This window comes from Helobdella robusta (assembly GCF_000326865.2).
Source record: "Helobdella robusta unplaced genomic scaffold HELROscaffold_6, whole genome shotgun sequence".
NCBI classification, from domain to species: Eukaryota; Metazoa; Annelida; class Clitellata; order Rhynchobdellida; family Glossiphoniidae; genus Helobdella; species Helobdella robusta.
This window is the reverse complement of record NW_008705330.1, coordinates 972,203-999,977: the sequence shown is the minus strand read 5'-3', so window position 1 is coordinate 999,977 and position 27,775 is coordinate 972,203. Positions and strand designations below refer to the sequence as shown.

At 31.8% G+C, this 27,775-nt stretch overlaps 3 protein-coding genes across 3 annotated transcripts; 2 read left to right on the top strand and 1 right to left on the bottom strand.

Moving 5' to 3' along the window:
* Positions 1-5,650: 5,650 nt before the first annotated feature.
* On the top strand, positions 5,651-8,346 carry HELRODRAFT_164037 (hypothetical protein; the record flags this gene model as incomplete). The annotated part of the gene is made up of 2 exons (XM_009029090.1): positions 5,651-5,948; positions 8,195-8,346. The coding sequence occupies 2 exons, from the start codon at positions 5,651-5,653 to the stop codon at positions 8,344-8,346; spliced, it is 450 nt and encodes a 149-aa protein (XP_009027338.1).
* A 1,146-nt stretch (positions 8,347-9,492) lies between these two features.
* HELRODRAFT_164036 (hypothetical protein) lies at positions 9,493-12,879 on the bottom strand (the record flags this gene model as incomplete). Its single annotated transcript, XM_009029089.1, has 2 exons — positions 9,493-9,519; positions 12,436-12,879. The coding sequence occupies 2 exons, from the start codon at positions 12,877-12,879 to the stop codon at positions 9,493-9,495; spliced, it is 471 nt and encodes a 156-aa protein (XP_009027337.1).
* A 10,592-nt stretch (positions 12,880-23,471) lies between these two features.
* Positions 23,472-25,601, top strand: HELRODRAFT_69008 (hypothetical protein; the record flags this gene model as incomplete). Its single annotated transcript, XM_009028994.1, has 5 exons — positions 23,472-23,620; positions 23,758-23,821; positions 23,938-24,108; positions 25,180-25,317; positions 25,524-25,601. Coding segments are annotated over 5 exons (600 nt in total), but the record flags the coding sequence as incomplete, so codon positions are not given.
* Positions 25,602-27,775: the final 2,174 nt, after the last annotated feature.

Here is a 27,775-nt window from a genome sequence, read left to right as displayed (position 1 = left end):
AGATTCATCGTTGCCTTTGGGACCATTTTCAGTTAACCCTTAAAAGCATTTATTCTTCCAGAATAAGTCAATCTGTGAATTTCAATTTTTTATTGTTATCACTAGTTTTTTACATTTTCGATTGGTGAAATTATTTCTCTGCTTTAGGCTCCTGCAAGCTTGGCCAAACCAACCCTGTTAATTCAAACTAGACTGTAATTTAATAAAAATGTTATTTCGTATAAAGAATAATATGCATTGCACAGTAATTGAACTATAGTTCTTTAACGCGTGAACATTTAAATTTACAAAAAAAAACAAAATATGTTTTTTATTTTAGCTAAAAATTAACAAATACTAATGCAATTGCAGCAAAAAGTAAAATCTTAACATTTTAAATTGAAAAAAAGTTTGTGATGACTATAATTGTGAATAGTACAGATTGACAAGCGTATAAATTTTAACTATATATACGAGGTAAAATATAACAAACTGTAGTGTTTTTGCGACAAATTAATATAGCATATTTATAAAATATAAGTTTTAGCTTTAATTTAAATGTATGAAAACACAAAAGAAATATAATAATACGTTATAATAATAAAAAAAACGTATAGCACAAAAAAAGTGCAAACCCAAGCGATTGAATAAATATATATAATATATATTTACCAAGTATTACTTGCCCACGGATTATGATATCTATATATGTGTGTGTGTGTGTGGTGTGTGCTAAAAATCATAATGTTATGTGTATGAATTGGTAATTGCACGCTACAGGTATCAATATTGCTAACAGATATAGTTATCGTAACATTTATTTTTGCGGCTTCGTACAATTTTTAGTTATAAAAAAACCTTGAGTAACTTTTCTCTGCCTATACCTTTCGCAATTTCTTGTTCCAAATTAACAGTAAAAATTTGTCGATTACGCTGAGCTTTTAACAATGGACTAATGCCTCCATTTGACTAATTTTGATTTGACGCAGAATCATAAAAATAAAACTATCGACGAGCAACGTCCTGGATTGAACGTCTTGTTTTACTTACATCTTCCAATAGACAATTTTATTCCCAAAAATACCATATACAACAAAACCTTTTCCCGTTTTGTGCACATTTTCAATAATTCGATTGAACGCTTTACCCATACATTTCCAAATTTGCGACATCGGTAACGTAAAATGGTATTCAATAAAAACACCGCTCGCGTTAGCCATCTTCAGTCTTCGACAAAAGATGTTCACTTCTGCACTACGATGAATTGATAATTTTAGTGTTACCAAATTATGAAATTATGAATTTAGATCTATTTTTAGATCTATAAATTATGAATTTAGATCTATCTTATTATATACAATTGTTTTTCCTTGCCGTAATTATATGTATTAAACAATTTGTGTGTATAACAATTATTGACATTATATACGTTTCAGTTCAATTATACACGTTTAATTACATTTCTATTTCCATGTTAAGAAACCACGTTTTTCACTTCTATGTTGGCCATTTTGTTACTTGCTGTCAAGGTTAAATTTATAAAACTGTTCGAGCAATGTCTATTTCGTTGTTTGGCGACAGTTATGTGCGTAGAATGGAATTTTTAAAAAAAATGAAAAATGACGTTATTACCCACGGTAATAAACGTGTCATATTAAAGTGAAAGCCTGGTGGGAGGATCGGAGGATTGATTAACTTTTTCCGGAAGCATACCATTCCTATTGAAACAATAATCCTTTACATCGGAGGTTGATTCATTTGTTTAAAAAATAGTTTAATGTAGGTTCATTATTCTTTTAATATAATAACAGTTTTGTTTAATTTTTAATCATTAAAATTAAATACCAGGCAATGATTTGACGACTGAAACCCCGGAACTCGTGGCCGCGAGATATGAATCCTTACTCAGACTGTTAGAGAACAAAATCAGACCGCGCCGAATAATCATATTAAGCCTGGTTTATAGAAAAGACGTTCAGAAATGGAAAGTTGATAAACTAAATGTTTCATTGAAACAATTCCAGTCTAACATCGTTCATTTCTGGAAGCTTGACAGAGTGGGAGGAGGTAATAATATAGGACCTGACGGTATCCACCTGAATGAACGTGGAATGATGAACTTTAAGAGAAACATCATTTATTCTCTAAAGTGCACGAAATAAATTTTTAACATTTTTATTTGTAATAAAAAGTTTATAAAAAAGTATGCATTGTTGTTTAATATATCTTTGTATATATATATTATATATGTACCTATATATCCATTTTTTTATATCAATGTGTGTGTGTGGTATGACTTAATTACTCACTTACTAAAACATTTATAACTTTTTTTATTTAACGTTAAAAAAAATTGCGGTTTCAAAATGTAACAAACAAATGTCGTAAACAAACCCCAATATCGAAGTTGATTGATACACAGGTTGGGGTTGAATGTTATTAGCATCAAATATCATTAAAACGAAAAAGAAAGTTATTAAATATTCACCATAAAGATTAAAGGTTTCTCTCTTTTGCGTTTGCTTCAAAGGTTTCAACGACAAACACACACAGCGTATATGAATACGCGTGCAAACCACGCATCATACACATTGCATATGATAGGCGGGGATCTCTTTATATTCGAACCCAGTCAATGCAATAGCAAGACCAGGCGCCTTTAACCATTAAGCCATCACGCCATAGTTATGACAAATGAATACTTGGTTTCGTCGTTTTCAGGTTTAACTGATTTGAAATAACAGGCCTACTCTTTCGCTGTTTCCTGTTCCAAGATAACACTAAAAATTTGTCAATTACGCTGAGCTGTTAACAATGGACTAATGCCTCCATTTGACAAATTCTGATGTGACGCAGCATCAGAAAAATAAAACTATTGACGAGCAACGTTCTGGATTGAACGTGCTGTTTCACTGACGGTATTTACTGCTGAAACATAAACATCTGGATCGACGCTAATCCGGTCCGTTTTGAGATGTAATTTTTATGTCACCTTGGGCCAAAAAACAATGAATGGAGTTGAGTCATCAACTACCACTACGTGTGAAATTAAAACAGTTTATATTAGTATAAATGTAATTCTTTTTAGAGAAGCCAACAAAAAACGGGGATACGGTACAAAAATTTGTAGCAAATAACTCGTTTAAAAAAAGAAAAAAAAACACGAGAATTAAAACATGAACATTTCTTTCGAAAGTAACACTAGAGTTTAAATATGCAGAATAATTTTAAAAGTATTTTTTTTAATTTTATTCCGTTTCAAAACATAATCTGAAAAACATCTAAAATTTAAAAAAGTCCAAAAAGTACAATCACGGTATTCTATTCTGGCATTGCCATTTTGTGTTAATCAAATTATAAACTATACTACAAGCAAGAGCAGGAATGACGTTGTAACACATCAGATACAGGAAACTTCAAAACTGTGGTGCACTTAGGTTTTTTGCGAGATAATAACAAGGACCAAAAACTTCCATAATTAAGTTCAATACTTCTTTGCAGTTCCTGTTTAATTCACCGAGTTCATTAAAATTAATTTATAAATCAAAGTATAACACAATTTTAAAATATTCGATAATATACTGTACAATTTTTAGATTGTATTATAATGTCAACATAATAATATATAGAATCTTATACTATGCACCTGCGTCTCGAACCGTTATTTTCGTTACCAATCGACAGAGATTTAATAATAATAACGGTAAAAAAATCTCCTATCGTTATAAAACAATACGAAAAATCTCGTATCCTTTAATAACAATATCAGAGATCTCCTATCGTTATTTAAACAAGACATTTTTAGGAAAGTCTATCATATCGAAATAAAAAATAAAAGACACAATTTTTGTCTCGTACCATTATTTCAATGTGTAGAAATGGTAAAAGTGCACATTGTAAAAAAATAAAGTGTTATAAAATATTAAAACTTATTTAATTTTTTCCAATTGAATGACTTTGGTTTAATAAAGACTCTAAAAATATCGTATCGTTATTAAAACGAGACATTCTTCAAAAAGCCTCGTATCAAATAAAAAATACGAACAAAACAAATTTTTCTTTAATTTTTCAATTGAATGGCTGTTTTCTGGACGAAATGACTGGGCGGCGTGATGGTCTAATGGTTAAAGTCGTCTGGTGCTGTTTCGCAGTAAACGGGTTCGAATGTGACAAAAATATCCCCGCGTATCACATGCTTCGTGTGTAATGCGTCGTTTAGCACGATGTTCATTCACGATGTTTTGCGCTCTGTTGAATCCTCTGAACTTTGGAAGAGTGTAATTGACCTTTAACTTTTTTCTGTTTTAATACAGTACATTTTGTAAAGCGGAATAGGCGGGAAAACAACTAAGGGCAGACTGTAAATGTGCCAAGCGTCATTGTTGTTGCGCGATGTTCAAATACTATCTTTCAAAAACTCAAAAATCATCATACAACTTGTGCACATACTTGTGCACATGATTTTATTATATCAATATATAGTCTTCAATACCTCGTTATCGTATTGTTATCGTATCGTTATGTATCGTTTTCAAAAAAATAACGAGACGCAAATTCTTATGTAACAAAATTAATTTTTAATAATTCCGTGTATTTTCATTAAACGAAAATTTATTAGATCAAACTGTTCAGCCGATTTGACATGATTGAGTCCGCCTGTTGGATACGCTTCATCGTAGCCGAAATCGTATCGTTTCCAAAAATTAACGAGACGCAGATGCTTATATAATAAAATTAAATTTTTAATTATTCCGTGTAATATTATTAAACGAAAATATATTAGTTCAAACTGTTCAGCTAATTTGACAATATTGGTTCCGCTTGTTAGATACACCAAAACCGTCGCGAACATTACCTTCGTAATTAAAAAGCAATCGCACGCGCTGCCGTATATGGTATATAACAGACACAAACAAAAAAGCAAAAACGAAAAGTAGATTTAAGTTACACTTAAAAACAAATATTAGTAAAATGATGAACAATAAACATATCACCGAATAATAATGCATAAATGTGACAAGTATAATCTAATCTAAAAAAAGGACTTCTGAAGAAGAAGGTTTAGTTTAGTTTGTTAAAATTTAAAATAAACTTCGGAAAATAAGTTTATTTTGAATTTTAACAAACTAAACGTTCACCAAAAAACTTTAGTGAAAAAAATCGAAAAAACGATCTACAAACGTGTTAACGCCAAACATTCGGTAGAATTTATAGAATATTGTACATATATATATATATATATATATATATATATATATATATATATATATATATATATATATATATATAACTTATTTCATATAATATATGTATATATATAACTTAAAATAATATATATAACTTAATATAATATACTTATTTCACTAATTATTCAATTTTATCTGCATTACAAGGTAAAATTTTGCTTTTAATGTATCTCTTCAAATTATTTATTCATTTATTAATATGTTTCATTTCACCTGTTTTAAATCACAACATTTTAGGAACTATTGTATTTTATTTTATATGGTTTACATTTCCATTTATTTTAATATTTGGCAACAACTACATGCCGGTCCCAAGCCCGGATAAATGGGGAGGGGTGAGGAAAGAAATAGCAAACTACCTCACTATTTAATACTTTATAGTACTTTAATACTTTATAGATCAGTACAATCAAATAAGTTCAGATATGGTGCTGAAAAGTGAGACCCCTGGGCTGGAAAGCACCTATCATATTACCAGGGATGAACGTGAACGTTTTTCAAGTAGCGAAGGCATTTATGACGTGGACGGGACAAATCCATCAGGACTCCCGCCTGCTGATGTGGCTCCGAGCAAAAGGAAGCGTCTACGTTTTTCAACAACTATTCACAATATCGGCACATGGAATGTTCGCGGCATGAACATAGGCAAACTCAAAATCATCAAGCAAGAAATGCAAAGACTTCATATCGATCTGTTGGACATCAGCGAGCTTCACTGGACGGGTAATGGATATTTCAAAAGCGATGAATACACCGTCGTCTACTCTGGAAACGACACCATCAAACAGCAGAGGAAATCATCCCGTTCAAGAAATCAATGAAAAGATCGAAGTGGCTTATGGACGAAGCAATCAAGATTGCCGAGCATCGTCGCATGGCTAAGGCAAAAGGGAACATCGAGGAATTCCGACTACTCAATGCGGCGTTCCAAAAAAGGGCCAGACAGAACAAAGAAGCATACTGGAACAACCAATGCGAGGAACTGGAAAAGGCGAAACGACACGGTCATACCCGTACTCTTTTTACCTATGTCAAGCAGGCCAGAAAACCATTCACGGCATGCAAAGTGTCTACCGTCAAGGACAGTGATGGTACAATATTGCAAGAAGAAGGGCAAATCAAGCGACGATGGCGGGACTATGCAGAGGAGCTATACGCTGGCAATCCATCAATCCAACTGGTTGTTCAACCCAAACAGATTGATCTGGAACCGGACATCCTGGAAGAAGAAGTCAGTTGGGCTCTAAAACAACTACCAAACAGGAAGGCCCCAGGCACGGATAATTTACCAGCAGAACTACTCAAGCCAATACCAGTCAAAATCCTTACCAAATTGTGTCAGAAAATTTGGAGCACAAAATTATGGCCCAACGACTGGACAAGATCAGTTTTCGTCACGCTTCCTAAAAAAGGCGATCTACAAGAATGTTCCAACTATCGAACTATCGCGCTCATCTCCCATGCCAGCAAAATCCTGCTAAAGGTTCTACAAAACCGCATTGTGGCAATCATGGAACGGAAACTACCAGATGTTCAGGCTGGCTTTCGCAAGGGACGAGGCACGAGGGATCAAATTGCGAACCTACGCTGGAACATGGAGAAGGCTAGAGAATACCAGAAGGACATCTATAAGTGTTTCATTGACTATACCAAGGCGTTCGACTGTGTGGACCATGACAAACTCTGGACGTGTTTGAAACAAATGGGCATACCAGAGCACATTGAACAACTGATACAAACACTGTACTCCAATCAAGAAGCAACTATCAGAATATCGTATGGTAACACCGATTGGTTCAAAATCGGTAAAGGCGTCAGGCAGGGATGCATTTTATTCCCAGCTCTGTTTAACCTGTATGCCGAAACCATCATGCGACGATGCAATCTGGACGAAACCACAATCGGAGTCCAACTTGGAGGTAAGACTATCAACAAACTGCGATATGCGGATGACACTACTATACTCGCAGAAAGTGAAAAAGATCTGGAATACTTGATCCAACGAGTTCAAGAGGAAAGTGAACGCATGGGACTGTACCTCAACATCAAGAAAACGAAAGTAATGACAACGGCATGCAATGATGCAGTAAACATCAATATCAACAATGAACAGATCGAGACAGTACAAGATTTCATTTCCTGGGAGCCAAAATTGACCGAAACGGCGAATCTGGACCAGAGATCAAAAGGCGGATTGCACTCGGCCGGGCTGCAATGCAAGAAATAGATAAAATCTGGAAGAGCAAGGATGCGAGCATTGCAACGAAAACGAGACTTGCCAACGCCGTTGACTTTCCCATAGCAACTTATGGATGTGAAAGTTGGACAATCAAGAAAGCGGTAAGAAGAAGGATCGACGCTTTTGAACTTTGGACTACTGCGTATCCCCTGGACATCGCGAACAACAAATAAGACGGTCTTGGACTGTATCAAGCCAAAAGTGCCGCTTGAGGGCAAAATCGTCAAACAACAACTCTCCTTTTTCGGCCATGTTATGCTTATAAAATGCAAGTTATGTTATGTTATGCATGTTAACAGTCGATTAAAATTCATTATATACTACAACACCAACCGCACCTCAAACCTCATCATAAAAAATAACAACAATCCACCTTCATCTACGCTAGAGAGGACGAACGTGTACCGATTTACATGTCCTATGCCACACAGTGTTGTTGAAAGTTACATCGGCCACACGCGTACTACTCTTTCTCGTAGGCTCACTATGCATTTGCAGGACGGCGCCATTAGAGACCATATGTCCAACGAGCACCATATGCCTCTTACTAGGACCATATTGGATTCAAATACAACAATACTGGATTCAGTATTAAATACTGGACGTCTCAAAATTCGCGAAGCCCTGTACATCAACAAATACAAACCAACATTAAACAAACAATATAATAGTTTCGATCATACCCTTCAATTATTTTCTCAATATTGTGAACTGATACCAACGATTGCAGTCGAAAACAAGCCAGCAGACGTTTCAGTACCCACACGATACGAATATCGTTCTAAGTCTGACAATTTTCGACCAGTTAATACACAGTTATTAACGTCACGTCCGAAATTCATGGTCATCACGTCACTTGCTACCTTATTCAATAACTGCTAAATTATTTTTATTTTATGATATTTTTATATTTATATTTTTATTACTTATCTTTCTATAATACTTATTTTAATAACGTCATTTTATTTTGTTTCAAATTTTATTTTTTTATCTTTATCTAAATTATTTATTAATTATAATAATAAATTTTAATTTCTACATTCACCTTTTTATATCGTCTTCCTGACTTTCACTTTTTATATAATCCGGCCACGAAACACTTGTTTTTCCCGTTTAACTGAATTGTTTTATTATACATTTCTACACAATTTTATTTACTTATTTTCATAATTTTGTTTTAATTTTATTCGTTTAAAACCGTTTATTGTTTTATTGCAATATTTTATAATTACAAGGTAACATTTTTCATATTTTACATTTTCATATTTCTAATTTTCTAATTACAACGTCATAATTTCATTTCTTGTACTTTTCATTAAATTTCTTGATTTTAATGTTTAAATTATAATTCAATTTTTGATATTTCGTAAAACCAGGCTCTGATGATGACTGTATGTCGAAACAACGTTGTAAGCCTAGGATGAAACATAATGATAATAAATATGAATTAAAACAGCTTCGTGTTGTCGAAATCCTTATTAAAAAATTAATTAATGCAAAATGGGCAAAAATATTTAACGATATTTGCATCAAAGAAAACCTCGTTCCAAAATATATATATATATATATATATAATATAATATAATATAAATATATATATATAATATTTAGAGAAGTGGGAGAAAAGGTTTTTAAAAATCAATCAAAAATAACATATGTAGGATATATCGTTTTACCATCTGTTATTTTCTGCTCAGCAGCAAATATGTCGTTTATTTTGTCGGTTAGGTATCATTTAGGCCATATGTATAAAATAACATTTATAGAAAACTCTTTAATGTCGCTACGTATATCATAGGAAAGTGTTTCCTAATAATTTTAGTACCTTTGACTAAATTACATTCAAACAATTTTTATTCTATCACTAAACTTTTAACTTTATTGGTGGTATACATTTTCCTCTCATTATAATGATTATATCATACATTTCAATTGGTGTAAAAATATTTTAAAAAGTTATATAATAAATAGGCTATGTAAATAACATAAACTTAGAATACCAGTACAGGCCCCACATTTTCAGCTCGCTTAGAGTCTGGTTTCATTCTTTAGTTCCTATGAACATTTATGTAATGAACAAGTAATCAAGGTTTTTAAATTTTCAGATTTTTGTAGTTTATTATTAAATATATATTCATTTTTAAAGATTTTATTAATTTTAATTATGTTTTAATTGATTTATTTCATGCATTTGCATAATATTTAAGCTTGTTTAGTACCTTTTTTTTTCTGGTGTACGAACCGATTTGACAGGCATCCCCTTGGTTTATAATATGTCTTAAAAATACAACAGCTTATTATTTTGTATAGCGATATAAACGCTTCTTTACCGATGCCACCAAAAATTACTGCTCTGAATTGTTATGGAACGCATTTGTGCATCGTTCCCTTGGCCGCTCAAATTTAAACAGTGTTGTTTTATTATATATGTCATTTACTCAAAAAAGGTTATTCAATATATATGATTTAGGTATAAAAAGTTTTAATGTTAAAATATCTATTAATCTATATAATGTTAATTTAAAATGATTTTATGATAAAAAATAGGTAATTATGAGTTTTGTTTTTTCGATTCATTGAAATATAGTTAAAAAAATATTTTTTGTTGTTTAAAATTAATGATGCATTTAGAAATTAATTTTATGGAACTTTAGTGTAAATTTTGAAAGTATGGGTTTAACATATATTATTATTATTATTATTATTATTAACGGGGTTCAAAGTGGTTCAGAAGACTATGGTCTGTGTAAGAACCACTACTAATTAGATCTCATAATATCCTATCTGTTCGAGTTTGGCTTTGAAGCTGTTGAGTGAATTCGCAGAGACTGCATCATCGCTTAGCTCGTTTCAGGCGTTGACCACTCTACTGCTGAAGAATCTGCTCTTTATTTTTCCATCCGAATTTTTGAAAATTTTAAATCTGTGTCCTCGTAGTTTATCACTGTTTACTAGCCTGAAAAATCTCGAGTATGGTGTTGTTTCCCTATTCGTGATCAATTTATATGTTTGGATTAGATCTCCTCTACATCTTCTTTTTTCCAATGATGTCAAGTCGCATTTTTTCAATCTCTCATCGTATTCCATTTTTCCGATTCCTCTAATCATTCTTGTGGCTCTACGCTGTACTTTTTCCAAAACTTCCGTATCTTTCTGCATATATGGGCTCCATGCTTGAACACAGTACTCCAGATGAGGTCTGACCGGGGTTTTATACAGTTTCAGTATAATATGTTTCTCTCTGTTGACCATTGTTCTTCTTATAAATCCCAAGATCGTATTGGCTCTGGCCGCTGCAGCTGTACATTGTCTTGACGGTTTTGTGCTTTGATGAACAATGATTCCTAGATCCTTTTCTTTCTCTGTCGATCGTAGTTCTCTTTCACCAATTTTATTTTCATATCTAGCGTTCTTCCTCTCTAAGTGCATGACTGCACATTTGTCAACGTTGAAAAGCATTTGCCAGTCCTTGGACCATTGGTACAGTCTTGCTAGGTCTTTTTGCAATATTTCTGCATCTTCATCGTTGTTGACTTTCCCACATAATTTGGTATCATCTGCAAACTTTGAAATCTTGGAGACTATTCCTTCGTCGATGTCGTTAATGCATATCACAAATAATAGCGGTCCCAATACCGATCCCTGAGGCACGCCACTTGTTACGTCTATTCATCTCGAGTTAATTCCTTTTATCCGCACCTGTTATCTCCTATCTTTCAGCCAATTTTTTATCCATTGTAGCAGATTTTCTTCTACCCCACATGCCTGTAACTTTTTGAATAACCTTTTATGTGGCACTTTATCGAATGCTTTTGCAAAATCTAAATATATTACGTCTACCGAGTTATCCTGGTCTAGGTTAGCATAAACATCTTCAAAAAAATCCAATAGGTTAGATAGACAGGATCGTCCTTTCATAAAACCATGTTGGCTGTCATTGATTATGCAGTTAGAATTTAAGTGCTCGACTATATTTCTCTTGATAATTTTTTCTAATACTTTACATATAATGCAAGTTAAACTAACTGGTCTGTAGTTACTAGTTTCGCTTCTACGTCCTTTTTTGAACAATGGCGTGACGATAGCGTCCCTCCAATCCCTTGGTATATCTCCTGATCTTAAAGAGTCATTAAATATTTTGCACAGTGTGGCTCCTACTTCATGTCTTATTTCCTTTAAAACTTTTGGGTGCAGCTCATCTATTCCTGGAGTTTTATTCTCTTTGAGACTGCCTAGTATTTCGACAACCATCTCTTCTGTTATGTAAACACTTGTAAGCATCCTTTCTTGGCTTCCCCCAAGAAATTTTTTTGGCTCCTTTATGTTATTTGTATTTTCTTTTGTCAGCACCGATCCAAAGTAGTTATTGAGCATCTCAGCCATTTCTTTTTCTTCCGTTACAATGTTGCCATGATCAGTCTTCAGAGGCCCCACTTTATCTTTCCTTTTTTTTGTTTACTTTTCATGTAACTGAAAAAGCTTTTACTGTCTTTACTTATGTTCTCACTTAGCTTTTCTTCATATTCCTTTATTGCTTTCCTGTTTGTTGCCTTTGCTAGATTTCTCTTTCTGATGTATTTATCCCTTGCTGCTTCTAACTCACTTTTTGAGATATCTTTAGCATTTCTGAGATATCTCTGTCTTAACTCCTGCATCTTCTTCCATGCTTTAAATTTTGATCTTCTTGTTTTCAGTACATTTTTATTTATCCACGGTAGTTTTTGTTGCTTCTCCGGATAGTCGGTATAGTTTCTTCAACAACTTTATTCATACAGGTTTTCTATTTATTTTGCACTCCCAAATCTTTCGATCGCTCTGCCAAGTTCATCTCTATGATTTTATTTCTGACCTTGTCGTAGTTTGCTTTGAAATAATTGTAGCGCTTTGAATAAGCCTCGTCTTTTTTTTCTGCTCTAACACTATGTTGAATCTAAGTATCCTATGATCGCTCGTTCCAAATTCTTCTCTTACCCTAACTTCTTCTATTATGTTCTCTTCTGTTGATATTATTAAATCTAATATATTTTCTCCCCTTGTTAGCTCCATCACATGCTGAGTAAGGAAGTTTTCGTCTATGCAGTCCAGAAACAGTTCGTCTGCCAGCTTTTTGCCTTCTCTATGATTCCAGTCAATATGGTGGTTAAAGTCTCCTATTATTACGCAAGGCACTTTTGTGGCATTTCTGATCAGTTCACGTAATCCGCTGTCATTCTCTTTTGTTGAATCTGGTACTCTGTAGCATACTCCTACACGCAGTGTTTCAGTATCGTTCTTTATATCACACCAAACAATTATTTTAAATTTGTCGTTTTTCAGGTTTTTTCTTTCCAGTGCAGTCAGTTTTTCGTTTATGTACAATAACACTCCACCGCCCTGTCCTTTATCTTTACTGTGTTCCCAGTCTTTTCTAAACATTACGTATCCGTTCAGTTCTATCTCACTATCTTGAATCGATTCTTTCGCCCATGATTCAGTTATACCTATGATATCGGGTTGTTCATTTTCTATATATAACTCCAGTTCTGTTCTTATATCAATATTTACAATTTTAAAATTTCAGGTTTGTTTTTTTTTCTTTTTTATTGTTGCTTTCTCTGCGTTGTTACTCGTTGTATTTAATATTTCTTCAGCTTTACAATTCTCATGTCTCCTGGTAGACCTTTCACCTTGAAAATAAATTCCCCCGATGTTTCTTTGCTTTGTCTAATTTTTGACTCCTTTACTAGCTCTCGGCATTGGTCTCTTTCTGTTTTTGTCATATCGTGCGTCACCGATATCCTTCTAAAATTTTCATCCGCATTTCGGAGTTTTGACAAATTTTCTAAAAAAGAAATTAAGAAAATAAGAATTTGATTAACGATTAAATTGAAAAAAATACCATAAATAAACTAAATAAGAAAGTTAATAAATTTTAATGGAAGACTTAAACTCGGATATTGTTTGAGAGAGAAAAAGACAGATCGAAAGCGTTTAAAATAAGGTGCTGCAAAAAATTGTTGAGATTCGATTGGAGAAAAAATAGAAGAAATAAAAACCCATTTAGTGCAATAGTTGAGCTGGGGCGTTTGACTAAAAACATTGTTTATGGAGGATATTGAGTGCTACAGAAAACTGTTGGGATCTAGCTGAAGACCGAAGGTGGAAAAAAAATTGCAAGAAATCAGATGGAAGAACATGATTAAAGATCAAAATAAACATACTTAAAAATAAGGAAGACATGCCAAAAATGAGATTAATATGACTTGAAAGAATGAACTGATGTTGAAATATTGATCTCATTAGAATTGACCAAAAATCATAACAAATTTAAAATTAGCAGGTAAGTTGAACGCCTTCACTCAACGATCCTTTAAGGAATTAAAGACAATCATTAAGTTTTGGTCCGCGAAGGGTTTGCAGTATTATTTTATAATTTTAGCTGCCATTATAGCATCGTAATCATTTTACAGTCATTTTAAAAAAAATCCAGGCACACAATATAATGAATGTGTAACACCAACGCTGCTTCCAATAAAATAACATAAAGGGTTGTTCTAGAGAGTGTTGTTGCAGCGTTGATGTCGCACTTTTTTACGATTTGCACAAAAACTTTTGTATAGTGCATAATATATTTATATTGTACGCAGACGACATCCCAATCTTAATTTTAAGAAAATTTTTAATAGACTTAGTCAAATTATTAAACTCAGAGCTCGAAAATATTTATTCATGTTTGCAAATGGTTTGAATATTACCAATAAAAAAACTAAATATATGATGTTTGATTCAGATATTATAACAAATCATCACCAATTAGAAATTATTTTAAATGGTATCCCGATACAAAGTGGCAAATCCATCAAGTTCTTCGGCGTAAGAGTCTGCAGCAACGGACGTGTCCAAAAAAACCTAGAAATGATTAACGAATTGAAATTTGATCTTTTTTTAAAATCGTTATTATTTTATATTATACAATTATTTATCCAGATTTCAAATCATGAAATTTTTTATTATCGAAATTTTTTATTATCCAGTAAAAAAAACGAATGTTTACCTATATATTTCGAATTCAGCGGTTTTTACAGAATGATTAAATTGAATGAGTTTAATTATTTCCATATATTTTTTACAAAGTCGTCATTAGTTATTGAATGATTAACAGGCACAGATCTAAGTTTTTGCATTCAAACACTTTGTACTGTTTTATTTTCAAATTTATTTTTCAACTTTCTTGTGTTTCAAAGCACAGATCTTAACTGCCGTTTAGTTTGAATCGTTATACTTTTGATAAATTCTGACTATATTTTATTTTTATGATAAATTTAATCTATTATCACATGCTATTTTATTTGGTTTTTAACGTTTTTAATAAATTTTTTTGTATATATGTATTATTCTTTTAGTGGCCCAACATTAACTGCTTCGGGTCAACGACTCATTTTTTTGCCAATAAAAATTCTTATAAAAAAAGTCGCTTTATAGAAATAGAAATACATTATAATTATTATATTTTTTAATGACTAATTAGTAATCAGCATATTCCATTAAATCATCGAAATTCATCATTATACTTGATGACAGAAAAAAAACACCAGTTGAATTTACGGCTCAGGAAGAGTTGGGAAAAAAACCAAAGAAAACGACTTACTATAATAAACTAGTACTGTTAAAAACATTTTCCGAGTAAAGTATGGAATAAATTAACATATTTAAATTACAGTTCTATAGCAAATAAAAATTATTATCAAATATTACATCAAAAAATTAAATCAAATATAACTAGAAAAATTATTTTTCTTTGCAGCTAATAAATTATGTAACACTTAGCTAAATAAGTTTTTAATTGATTATTTCTATAAAATTAATTAATTCAATATGTTTGTCATGCAATTTTTAAACACAAACTTTAATTTACCTAAATTTCATAAAATTTGTATCCAGTATTCTAGTTATATGGTAAGAACCATCTCCATGTTTTTTAAACTAAATCTTTGAAAATTTGTTATAACCAAATGTACTCAGATGTGTTGTTAAAATTACAAAACCGATACGCACTGGTGACATTTGGAATCTAGTATATGCTGATAATATCGTTTTAACAGCCACGTCTGAGCAGAATGCAGCACAGATGTTTGAAGATTGGAAAACCAGACTTGCCGATCATGGATTCAAAGTCGACATCAGCAAAACAAAAGCAATGAACACTGGTGAATCCATCCAATCCACAGCTACTGGACGATAACCCTGTTCAGTTTGTAAAGCTGGTGTAGGTAACAATTCAATCAAGTGTCAGCAGTGTAACCAGTGGTGTCACAAACGTTGTTCAAAAATAATTGGTACTTTATCTAAAGTGTCCAATTTTGTTTGTCTTGCTTGCATCAATCCACAACAACAAATTCGAAATAGCACTGTTTTTGAAGCCATTAAGGTAGAGAAAGTCACATCGTTTCAATATCTAGGGGATGTTCTGGATTGTACTGGAACAGCTGAAGCTGCCGTTCGACCACGCATATGTGCAGCCTGGAATAAATGGCATCTCCTTGCCTCTATATTGATGCGGCGTGACATCCCACTAACACTACATCAAGACTTTATAAATCTGTGATACGTCCGGTGTTGTTATATGGTGCAGAAACATGGTCAATCAATCAATCAATCAATCAATCAATCAATCAATCAATCAATCAATCAATCAATCAATCAATCAATCAATCAATCAATCAATCAATCAATCAATCAATCAATCAATCAATCAATCAATCAATCAATCAATCAATCAATCAATCAATCAATCAATCAATCAATCAATCAATCAATCAATCAATCAATCAATCAATCAATCAATCAATCAATCATTTAGCTTATAAAACGCTATTTCCGCGATGTTCAACAGCGCTCCTCAATGAATTTTGAAGACAGATGGGTCTTGAGATCCGGTCTGAACTTCGCAAGTGATGGAGAAGAAGTCAGAGAAGTAGGTAGAGAGTTTCAGAGAAAAGGACCAGAAAAAGCAAAAGCAGATTTGGCAAAAGAGTGTTTAACACGAGTTAAGAAAAAGCGAGAAGAAGAGGACGATCGTAAACCAGGGCGTTTAGGTTCAATTAATATATCTGATAAATACTTAGGAAATAATTTAGATTGAGACTTATACATGAACGTGCAAATTTTAAAAATTATTCTATATTTTATAGGTAGCCAGTGCAAGAGAACAAGATATGGAGATATATGAGAAAAGAAACGGGCACGAGCAACTAGACGAGCAGCAGAGTCAAAAGCTTTACTTAAAGGATAGAGTATAGAGTCAGGAAGACCATAGTAGAGTGTCGGATTGAAAATCCTAGCGATTAAAAAGATTAATAAATAAAATACCACGAAATAAGGAGTTGATTTGTGCGGGCTTTATAAGAAACTGCGATAACTATTCTGATAGGTATTCGGGCTGCTGATGAGTCCCCGGTAAGGACGAAACACGTGTCAAGCCTATCCCAACGAATACTATTCTTTTCTTTTCCCGCTCACTGCTCTTCTGGTTCGGTGTTCTCAACATCAAACGCAACAGCAACAAATTGGTGACCCCGACGTGATCGAAGAAAAACAAGCAACGAGAGTTTCCACTCCAACGCAGATCTTTCTTCGATATAACAACAACCGGCAATGCAACCTCATCCATCACGTTTGCCAACACACGCTGCGACGATCGGGTGGGAAAGTATTGTCGGATTGAAAATTCTAGCGATTAAAAAGTCTAATAAATAAAACACCACGAAATAAGGAGTTGATTTGTGCGGGCTTTATAAGAAACAGCGATAACTATTCTGATTGGTATTCGGGCTGCTGATGAGTCTCCGGTAGGGACGAAACACGTGTCCAGCCTATCCAAACGAATACTATTCTTTTCTTTTCCCGCTCACTGCTCTTCTGGTTCGGTGTTCTCAACATTAAACGCAACCGCAACAACAGCGAGTTACAATAATCAATCCTAGATAAGACTAACGAAGAAACAAGAAGAAGAGTAGGATCATCAAGAAAAGGCAAAAGTTTTTTTATTCTACGTAGATGAAAGTAAGAGCTTCTAGCAACACTATTAATCTGAGAAGAGGGAGACATAGTAGAATCAAAGATAAAACCTAGACTACGAAACTTATGAGAGACATCAAGAGTTTTAGAATCAGGTAAGATAATAAGAGGAATAGTAATAGAGTATTTAGATTTATTAAAACAAATTAATTCAAACTTAGAAGGATTAAGTTTAAGACACATAGAGTCAGACCAAGCAATAATTGAATAAAGACATAGAGATAAATTATGAAGAACACTATTGAGATCAGATGGAGGAAAAGAAGTATAAATGTAAGAATCATCAGCATATAGTTGACTAGAGAAAGAAAAGTTATTAATAATACGAGGTAGTTCAGAAGTATAGAGTATAAATAGAAGAGGGCCAAGGATAGAACCCTGAGGTACCCCGAAAGTAAGAGTAGAGGAATTAGAAGTAGAATTATTGAGAACAACAGAAGAAAAACGATTACAGAGATAAGAAGAAAACCAAGATAGACAAGAATCAGTAATATTAAAAGAATGATGCAGCAGTCTCAAGAGAATAGTATGGTCAACAGTATCAAAAGCCGAGGAAAAGTCAAAAGCAAGAAGAGTAAGATTACTATTGTCACTAGAGAGAAGGATATCATTGTGTATTTTGAGTAAAGAAGTTTCAGTACTGTGAGCAGGTCTAAAACCAGATTGAGATAAGGTAGCAAGGAGTTAAAGTTTAAATAGGATGACAGTTGATTAAAAACGACTTTTTCTATTATTTTAGAGATGAAAGTAATATTAGTTACAGGTTTATAATTAGATAAAGAGGTAGGATCTAAAAATGAGTTTTTAAGAATAGGAATAACAATAGAATTCTTATAAAAAGTAGGAAATTTGGAGGTGGAAAGAGATAAATTAACTAATTTGAGAATGATTGGATAAAATATTGAAGAAAATTCTTTAAGTAAATTAGAAGGAAGTAGATCTAGAGAACAGGTTGTAGACGACATAGAATTAACAATTTTAGTTAGTTCTAAAAGATTTATTGGAGTAAATACAGAAAAAGATTCAGTAGTAAGTTTAGTGAAGTTTAGAATTAGATGTTCTTAAAGAAGTAATTTTATTTACAAAAAAGTCATGAAACTGTTGAGCAGAAAAAGATGAGTGAGAGGATTTTTATGTAGAAGTTTAGATAGAACAGACCACCTATTTTTAGATGTTGAAGCAGATGTTATAGAATTTCTAAGAAAAGTAGAATGTTTAGAGAATAGTAGATATTTATAATTAATCAATTCAGATTCATAGATAGAATAAAGAGAGTTAGATGGATTTAACCTATAGGCTTTCTCCAGTCGTCTGACACTTTTCTTGGCTACTACACAAGCATAATCAAACCAAGGAGCCTTACGAGAATAGAGCCTATAAGTAAAAGATTTAAGAGGAATAAGCTTATCAAGAATAGAAGTAATGTAGATATTAAAAGCATAGACAAAATCATCAACATCAGAAAATAAGGTAGTATCAAAAATAGTTTCAGTAAGAGATTGAAGAAAAATATCTTTATTAAGAGAAGACCAGCATCTTTTAGAAATAGACATAGATGAATTTGAAGGAAGAAAATCTAATGAAAAAACAGATTCAATAAGAAGGTGATCAGAATAAGGAACAGAGCTAGTAGAGATATTAATAGGCTTAGAAAAAGATGAAGCTATAATAAAATAAATAGTGTTACCAGAAATATGGGTAGGAAAAGAACAATATTGAGTTAAGTTAAAAAGAGACAAAATATCATTAAATCTTCGAGTGTAAGAACATGATAAATTATTGAAGTGCAAGTTGAAATCACCAGAGATGTAGAAAGGAATAAAAAAAGAGTAGAGAGATTCAGCGAGTGAGTAGAATTCATCTAAAAATAAAGTGAGAGAAGAAGAAGGAGGGCGATAGATTACAGCAATATAAAAAGATAGAGAAGAAGACTTAAGAGATACAGCAAGACATTCAAAAGAAGAAAAATTAAAGGAAGTATTAATGGAAGCAGTAAATAGAGATTTATAAAATAGACAGATACCCCCATAAGAAGAATGAGAAGATGATAGAAGATTTTTTGGAGGTCTAGAGAGTTCAAGGAAGCTGTAACCATCAGGAGTAGCAAGAATAAGAGAGGGAGAGTTAGAGTCCTCGTGCCAAGTTTCAGTAAGAGTCAGGTAAGGAGGAAGAGATTATTTGATGGATATAGAGCGATTTTTTATTAATTGATCTTATGTTAATATTAAATAGTGAAAATATAGAGGTAGGTTGGATATTGGTACTTTTAAATCTAGTTATATTATTTAAACTAATAGAATTAGAATTATTATTCTTATCGTTAGTATTAATTACATTAGAGTGGGATTTAATAATGTTATTCTTATTATACTTGCTATTAGTATTATTATTATTATTATTATTAATATAATTATTGTTACTAACTATATTTATATTTTTGTTAGAGTTAGATTTATTGTTTTTATTGTTATTATTAGACCTAAGATTAAAGTAAAAAATTCGCCGCCGAACTACTCTCGTCGGAGACAAAGGAGTGTTAGAGAGGCTTAAGAGAAAGTCTAGAATAAGACATAATAATATTTACAAGTTAAAGAAAAAGATATAGAAAGATATAGAAAAAAATAGTCATAGTAAAAAAGAAGAGAACTCACTTGTTCAGAAGCAAAAAACAAGAAACCACCCAAATTACAAAACCAACGAGAAAACGTGCCGCCATCACGCTAAACGATGACAACGAAACTGGAACAACAACTTCAACGAACCGACATGAAAATGCTCCGATGGATGCAACGAATTAGTCTGAAGGACCACATCAAATCTACCGAAATCCTGCGTCGTGCTGTTTAGATGATATAAAGGACGAATGCCGGCCACACCGTCTACGGTGGTTTGGTCATGTCAAACGAAGTGGAAACAGTGCCATAACTTTTCTTGCAGATGTTGAAGTACCTGGCACACGTCCCAAAGGCCGTCCAAAGAAGTCCTGGTCGCAAACAATCGAGCAAGATATGAAAGGTCTAAATTTAAATAAAATGGATACAACTGATCGTCTAATTTGGCGCAAAAAGTTGATGGCAAAGAAAACAACGTCCTACCTCGGGAAACCGGGTCTCTGGACGCAAAACGAAGATTGATTGATTGATTGTGTTGTTTAAATAAACCCTGAAAATTTCAAAACCCCTAGATTAACAATTTGCGAGTAATTTGAGTTTTATTATTTTATGCTTATATTGAAATCCTACACTGAAAAAACATCCTTGGCTTGAATATATTTAAAGTTTGTTAAAAAATCAAACACTTCAGAATTAATTCGCATTTCACTCCTATATTCATAACAACGTCATTATTATAACTTGAAAACTGACACGCCCTAGATGATTTATAAAATTTTTATTCAGTAAAAAGCATTTTCAATGTTTTTTACCCTAAATCTTTGAAAACCTTTACAAAAAATTACGTTTCAGAAATTGATAAAAGTTGCACTGCACTGTACGCGCATAAATTTGTGATAAATAAACCTTGAAATTTTAAAAATGTTTTATGGTTATTGATATTAAACATGAAAAGCTGTCATAACAAAATCGGAGCCTCAGATTCTTTTTTAATTTTCACCAAATGTACTCATTTATGTTGTTAATAAACCCTGAAAATATTTGAAATTTATTTTTTAACGCTTTTATTGAAATCCTTGGCTATGAAATCCTTAGCTAACTTCATACACTTTGTTTACACCTCCATACTTTGAAATTTTGATTTGACCGGTGTTCTTGCGAAATTTTTTCGCTTCTGTTCTCAGACGCGAATAAAATTTTATTATATTTGGTGAATGTCTGAGTTGGATCTGAATAAAGATGTCTCAAAATTTTACAAGATCATTATTGTTTACAAAATTATATGCATATAATTATAAGTTAGTACTTTATTAAATTTTAGTTTATAATCAATCAATTAGTTTTTTAAACTTTATAAAAAATAAAAATAATCAAATAAAGCGCTATTTCCGCGATGTCCAACAGCACTCTTCAATGAATTGTTCAAATTCAAACAGATGGGCTTTGAGATCCCCTCTGAATTTCATAAGTGATGTGAAAAGTAGACAAAAGTCAAAAAACAAAAAGGATAGAAAAAGGGGCAAATGCAGATTTAGCAAAAGTGTCTTTAACACGAGTTAAGAAGGAGTGAGAAGAAGAAGACAATTGTAAACTGGGGCATTTAGGTTTAATTAGTATATCAGACAAGTACTTAGAAAATAATTTAGATTGAGATTCATACATAAATGTGCAAATTTTAAAAATTATTCTATGTTTGATAAGTAGTCAATGCAAGAAAACAAGATATGGAGATAAATGAGAAAAGAAAGGGGCACAAGCGACTAGACGAGTAGCAGAGTTAAAAGCTTTACTTAATTAAAGGATAGAGTGTAGAATCAGGAAGACCGTAGTAGCTAGTAAAGCGAGTTACAATAATCAATCCTATAAAACTAATGAAGTAACAAGAAAGAGAAGTGTAGGATTTTTTAAAAAAGGCAAAAGTTTTTATATTCTGCAAATCTGCATAGATGAAAGTAAGAACACTATTAAATATTAATCTGAGAAGAAAGAGACATGCTAGAATTAAAAGATAAAGTCTAGACTACAAAACTTGTGAAAAATATCAAGAGTTTTAGAATAGGTAAGATAATAGAAGGAATAGTAATAGAGTGTTTAGATTTATTAAAACAAATTCAAATTTAGAAGGATTAAGTTTTTAAAATTATTAAGTATTTAAAAATGTACTTTATTTCTTTTTAAATGTTAATTTTTTCAATACATTTTTTTTATATTTTTATTGATTTTATTTATTAAACATTATTATATTATGAACATTTTATAAATTTAGCCACAAATAAAAAGCAACATTAAAAATTTCACTTTTTTATTTTTTATTAGTTGTCTACAATTTTTTACACTATGTACAGCATATGCACATTGTGTAAGAGCTGAGAGTAAGCTCACTAATTAACTTTTTAAAACTTTTTCATCAAATAAGAATATTTTTTAAAAATATTTATTTTGTTGAAAAGCCAAGCCAGCCAAATAATGTAATGTGTATGACTGTGTGTTAATTAAATTTAGAAGGAAATAAAAAGCCATGAATTAAAGTAAAAATTTTTAAACAATTATAATTTTAAAATAATTATTTGAAAAAATTTAAAAAAATTTTTAAATTATAATTGTGATTTTAGTTGTTATAAATTATACTATAATATTAACAATAATAAGCATGCTCTTTTGCCTGATAAGCAATATTTCTTGCTAAAATTTGTTTTTATCAATGTTACTATTTGCATTATCTCAAACTTCATAAATTTACAATATGTTGTGAGGCTAACAAGACATTTATATATTTGTTAAATATGTTGGATATGATTTAATAAACACTTTTTAATTCCTTAAGTGTGTACTGTGCACTTCTGTGGTTAGGTAACAGGTAATGTGGGCAAAATAAAACATGGAAAATTATTTATGTAAATCTGTGGTAGGCCAACTTTTTCTTTAGGGGGCCGCATTGATAGCAAAAATGTGTTTCAGAGTGCCACATATATGTTGTATGGCTGTACTGAAAATTTGGCATTAGCAAAAAACCTTGGCTATTACGAATTCAGCTGAAATCCTGTTTCAACTACAATTGAGCTGGCTTTCAGATTTAATCCCTTAATCCCAAATACGTGCTTTTTAATATGAACTTGCTATTTATTCATATAACATTTGTTTTCATTCATATAATATAAGGCAAATCTTATTCCAATGACAAACATATTAGCAAATAATCAAATGGAACATTTTGCCAAATCTTGTTTAAAATTGTAAAAAGTACAAAATTAAATTTGATAAGTTTTAAATAATTTATTTATTACTTAGTTTTTTCTAACATACACTGTTTGATTTTTCAGTTTTATTCCATTCAGAAATAGTCGATATGGTCCAATTTATTTAGAGCCCACATTTAGAAAAGAAAACCTTCCAGAATTTTTAGAGGAAACCGACGACAGAAAGTACAGGCCAATTAAGGCTGCACAAAATGAGCAAACATCATTTGCTACTTACAATGATTTAGTATTGTATGTATTATGAATTAACTTTGTAAAATTTTTTTTAACATTCCTATCTAAAAACCTCTGCACTTATTTTGCATAAGCACGCCCCATTCTTTTTTGTATTCTTGTTGAGTAAAACCTCTAGCCAATATTTATTCCAGAAAGTTCATCAGAATATTATTACGTGAAGGTAATAAAGAAAGAGCCAGGAATCTGGTACACAAGGTTTGTTGAAAGTTTTTTTACAAAATATTAATTCAATTGATCTTATATATTATATTTTTATATATATTAAAATATTACATTTATTCTTATATATACATTTTTAATTGTTCTTGCAGACCTTTGAAAATGTGAAGTTGACACAGATAGAGAGATTTAATAAAGCCCAAACAGATTTTGAAAAAGAGTCTATTGAGCTTAACCCTGTAAATATTTTTAACAAAGCAATCAACAATTGTAAACCATTATTAAATATCAAAAAGATAAAAAGAGGTGGAGTTATGTATCAAGTCAGTATTTCCTTTTAAAATGCGCATCACATTTTTTTAATTTAAACTCATTTGAATTGTTTAATCTTTGGCTTTTCATATTCGTTTCAGTGTTTTTATTGGTTGAATTCAAATGAAAAGAAAGCAATTTTAATAGAAATAACTGCTGGTGTTGATAACAATGAACGTGAGAGGTTTACTTAGGAATTTAAAAAAAAATTTAAAAAAAAAAGTTAAACTGAAAAGTTAACTTACTTAAAGTAAAAGTTAACTTTTTTAATTGGGATTTATCCGGTGTCTCGTTTTAAACAATAATTATGATTATTGTAAAAACAACAATGAATTCAATTAAATCTAGAAATAAATTTTTTTAAGTATGCTCTGCAATTTGAAATAAAATTTCCTTTATAAAATATTATCTCCGGTTTGAGGCCATCTAAATACTTATGTATGTAACCGAGCTTAAAATCTTTCAGAACACGGAAATGTTTAACTTAAGTGACGGGACAAAATGTGTTGCAACTAACCTAGTTGATCATTGAAAAGTGAGGGATCGATGCCTTATCCAGCTTTTGAAAAATGAATGACGTCAGACTGGACGACTCCCAGCCGACCACATTGTTTTGGTGTTGATGCCGAGTGTTAAGATATAATTGCCAGAGATAGTATATACAAATTAGGAGATATTCAACAACACCAGTTCACAGAAGTGAAGAAGATGTTTCAATTTATTATATCATTTTTTTAAATTTTTGAAAGCAAATTTTAAAACGTTTGTTTTAAAAGAGCGCTACATTAAATTTAAATAAATAAATGATAATTAAATGGTAAATTTACAGCCGTTAACCCAAGTGAATCCACACTCTTCATTTTATGATTGCCTGATTTATGATGTGATTTGCTTGCTTTTTAATTAGTTTCAGTTCTTTCATGCTTAGATTTTCTGAATGTAAAGGTTATTCATTAATCATTATATTAATTTAGCAAGAGGAGCTGTTAGCAGTTTGTATTTTAAGCAACTTAATTATTTTATAATTTATATATTTTGTTTGTTAATGTTTTATGATTAGAAACTCTCAAAAAAAATTTTAGGTTCCGGTTCCGATATCCCCCAACAGTCAAGTGTTTTTTGCCATGAAATGGTTGATTGAGTCGGCTAATGAAAAAGATAGAATTTCTCGGGTTTGGGATAAGTTGGCTCAAGAATTGTTGGATGCCTCGAACAATGAGGTCTGAAATGAACAATTGCTTGCACATTATTATATTATAAGAATATTTAAACTAAAAGTATAAGTTATTTAACTCAAAATATTTGTTTTGTTTGTGAAAAAATGAAATGTATTATTTTATGAAAGTGAACTTTTGAAAATCATGAGCATTTGTCAATATTATTTTATTTTCGTTTAAATATTTTAGATATTTCTCATTTTCTTCAGGGTAAAAGTGTAAGAAAGAAACAGGAGTTGCATAGGTTATGTGAAGCTAACAGAGCCTATGCTCATTTTCGATGGTAATTTTGGTTAAATATTTAAAAACAGAAATCTTCTATTTGATTATGAAATAAATTTAGCCATTTCAAAAGTTGTTAATTTTTGGTCAACTAAATTGTTCTTACAAAAGAATCGTTTCCATGCCTGCTTGTCATTTAAAATTGAACAGATTTTTAGATGAAAATGATATTTACAGAGTAGAAAGCTTGAAACATTTTGCTTAGCTTGTCGAAATTTATAGTTCTATGTATGTGTTTATATTATGTATTTGTGTCCTGTTCCTATTTGGACGAGATAAAAGACGAAATTTTGGTACACGGATTTCGCGTCATATTGTTTAAAAGATTTTGTACTGTACCCCTAGCGTTTCAAAAAATGTTTCCTGTTTGAAAGAATTGAAAAAATCTTTTTAACACGCCAGGGTTTTAAGAAAATTTTTAATTTTTGTTTTATATCGAAGTATAGTACGTGTTCAGCTTATTTTATGCTCGTGTATAATAATTTTTTTTTCAATTTAAGCTCATGTGTTCCAATAAAAAATTAAAAAAAAAATCACCATAAATCGCGCTGTCAAAAAAGTTGGTTATATAAACGATTGATGACCACGCTTGTTTGTCGGTTGTAATGCTCGCCTTAGGGGCAACAAGCGAGTGCGTGTCACTCACGGTGCCTTTGGGAAGGTCTGAGATTTGGGCTAACTTACGTCCTTGCAGGACGCAGCTGTAAATTAACGGTTGGCGAGGTTATCAGAAATAGTCCTGAGGGCCATGATTTGGCGCGAGAACGTTTACGCTCGTCGTAAATGCGATGCCGCGAATTGTTTCGCTGTGGCCTTGTCAAGGTTGGAAGAATCTCGCAGTCGGCTTTGCAAAGTTCGATAGGTGAGGTGAACGTTGTTCATAACTCGATTCAGACTACTCTACGACCGGTGCTTTTTGTAACAAATCTATTCGGGTGGCTCAAAGTTCAAGACGTCGTTTGCTTTAGAAATTTTGAGCAGTTTTTTTAATAACAAGGGTCTTAGGGTTTTAGGTAGAAAATGGACCAAAATTCGGACGCGATAAGCAAATTAAGGTCGTCAGCCACACTACTACAAATTTTGGCACTTTCCGTGAAATTTTGTCTCCCCGTAAAAATTTGAACATTTTCAAAATTTTGGCCCCCCCCCCGTCAAAGTTGTCTAGATCCGCCACAGCTAATAATTTAAATCGTTTATTGAGACATCAATTATATATATTTTACCCAATGTTGTCTAGTGAAGTAAAAGCGAAACATTTTAATTTAAATGCTATTTTTTTTGCCTAGTTGTGTTTGACTTTTGTATTAGGAATAATTTGTTATAATCATTATCATCATCATAGACTGGATTTGTACAGCATGAGGGAATTTTATATTTTTTTTTTGTAAAACCTAGCGTAATTTTCAAATTTTTTCAAAACTTATTGACTGACAAACTGATCATGACGATATTAGCGAAAATATAATTTTTAATGTGTGCTGATGAGCACCTTTTCTTAGAATATGATTTTTTCTAATTCATAACAAGATGTAGATAGAGATGAATTAACTTCTCTAACCATCTAAAACTAAAAAATTAATGAAATTTTTGGTTTTATTTCAGCCTTAAAGTGATAGTAGTTGGTTCAGAAAAATGTCTGAAAGTGAGAGAAAAACCAAAAGCATGATAAAATGTTTTATACAATAAAAAGAAACGAAGGAAGCTGAGACAAAGAAACTGCATGGGTTTCTTGAACGATTCATAAAAAGTTAAATATTCTACTGATGAACATAACACCGCTCTGACTTTATTAGTTTGACTAAAATCTAGGATTGCCAGGAGAGCTGCTCAGAAGAAGAACCAACAAAAAGTCAGATAGTATGGGTTCGTCTTTCGATTACGAAATTTTTTGGCCGGACAAAATGGCTTTAGAGTATTTTATAGATGAGTTGAATTCCAAGTTTAAAAAATGAGACTGTTTAAAACATAAATAAAAGTTTGCCCGTGCACTAAGTTATTTTGTATGCTATTAGCAATATATTCTTCGTTTTCAATGTGCACACAAAACACAGCGTAGTTCACAAAGAAAATATTGAGCAAAACATTAGTGAAACCGCGTAATTTTAATTTACACGTGGGCGGTCGATGGTTTGGAATCGGCTTTGTTTTGGCATTATGAACATAATTCGGCGAATGTTGA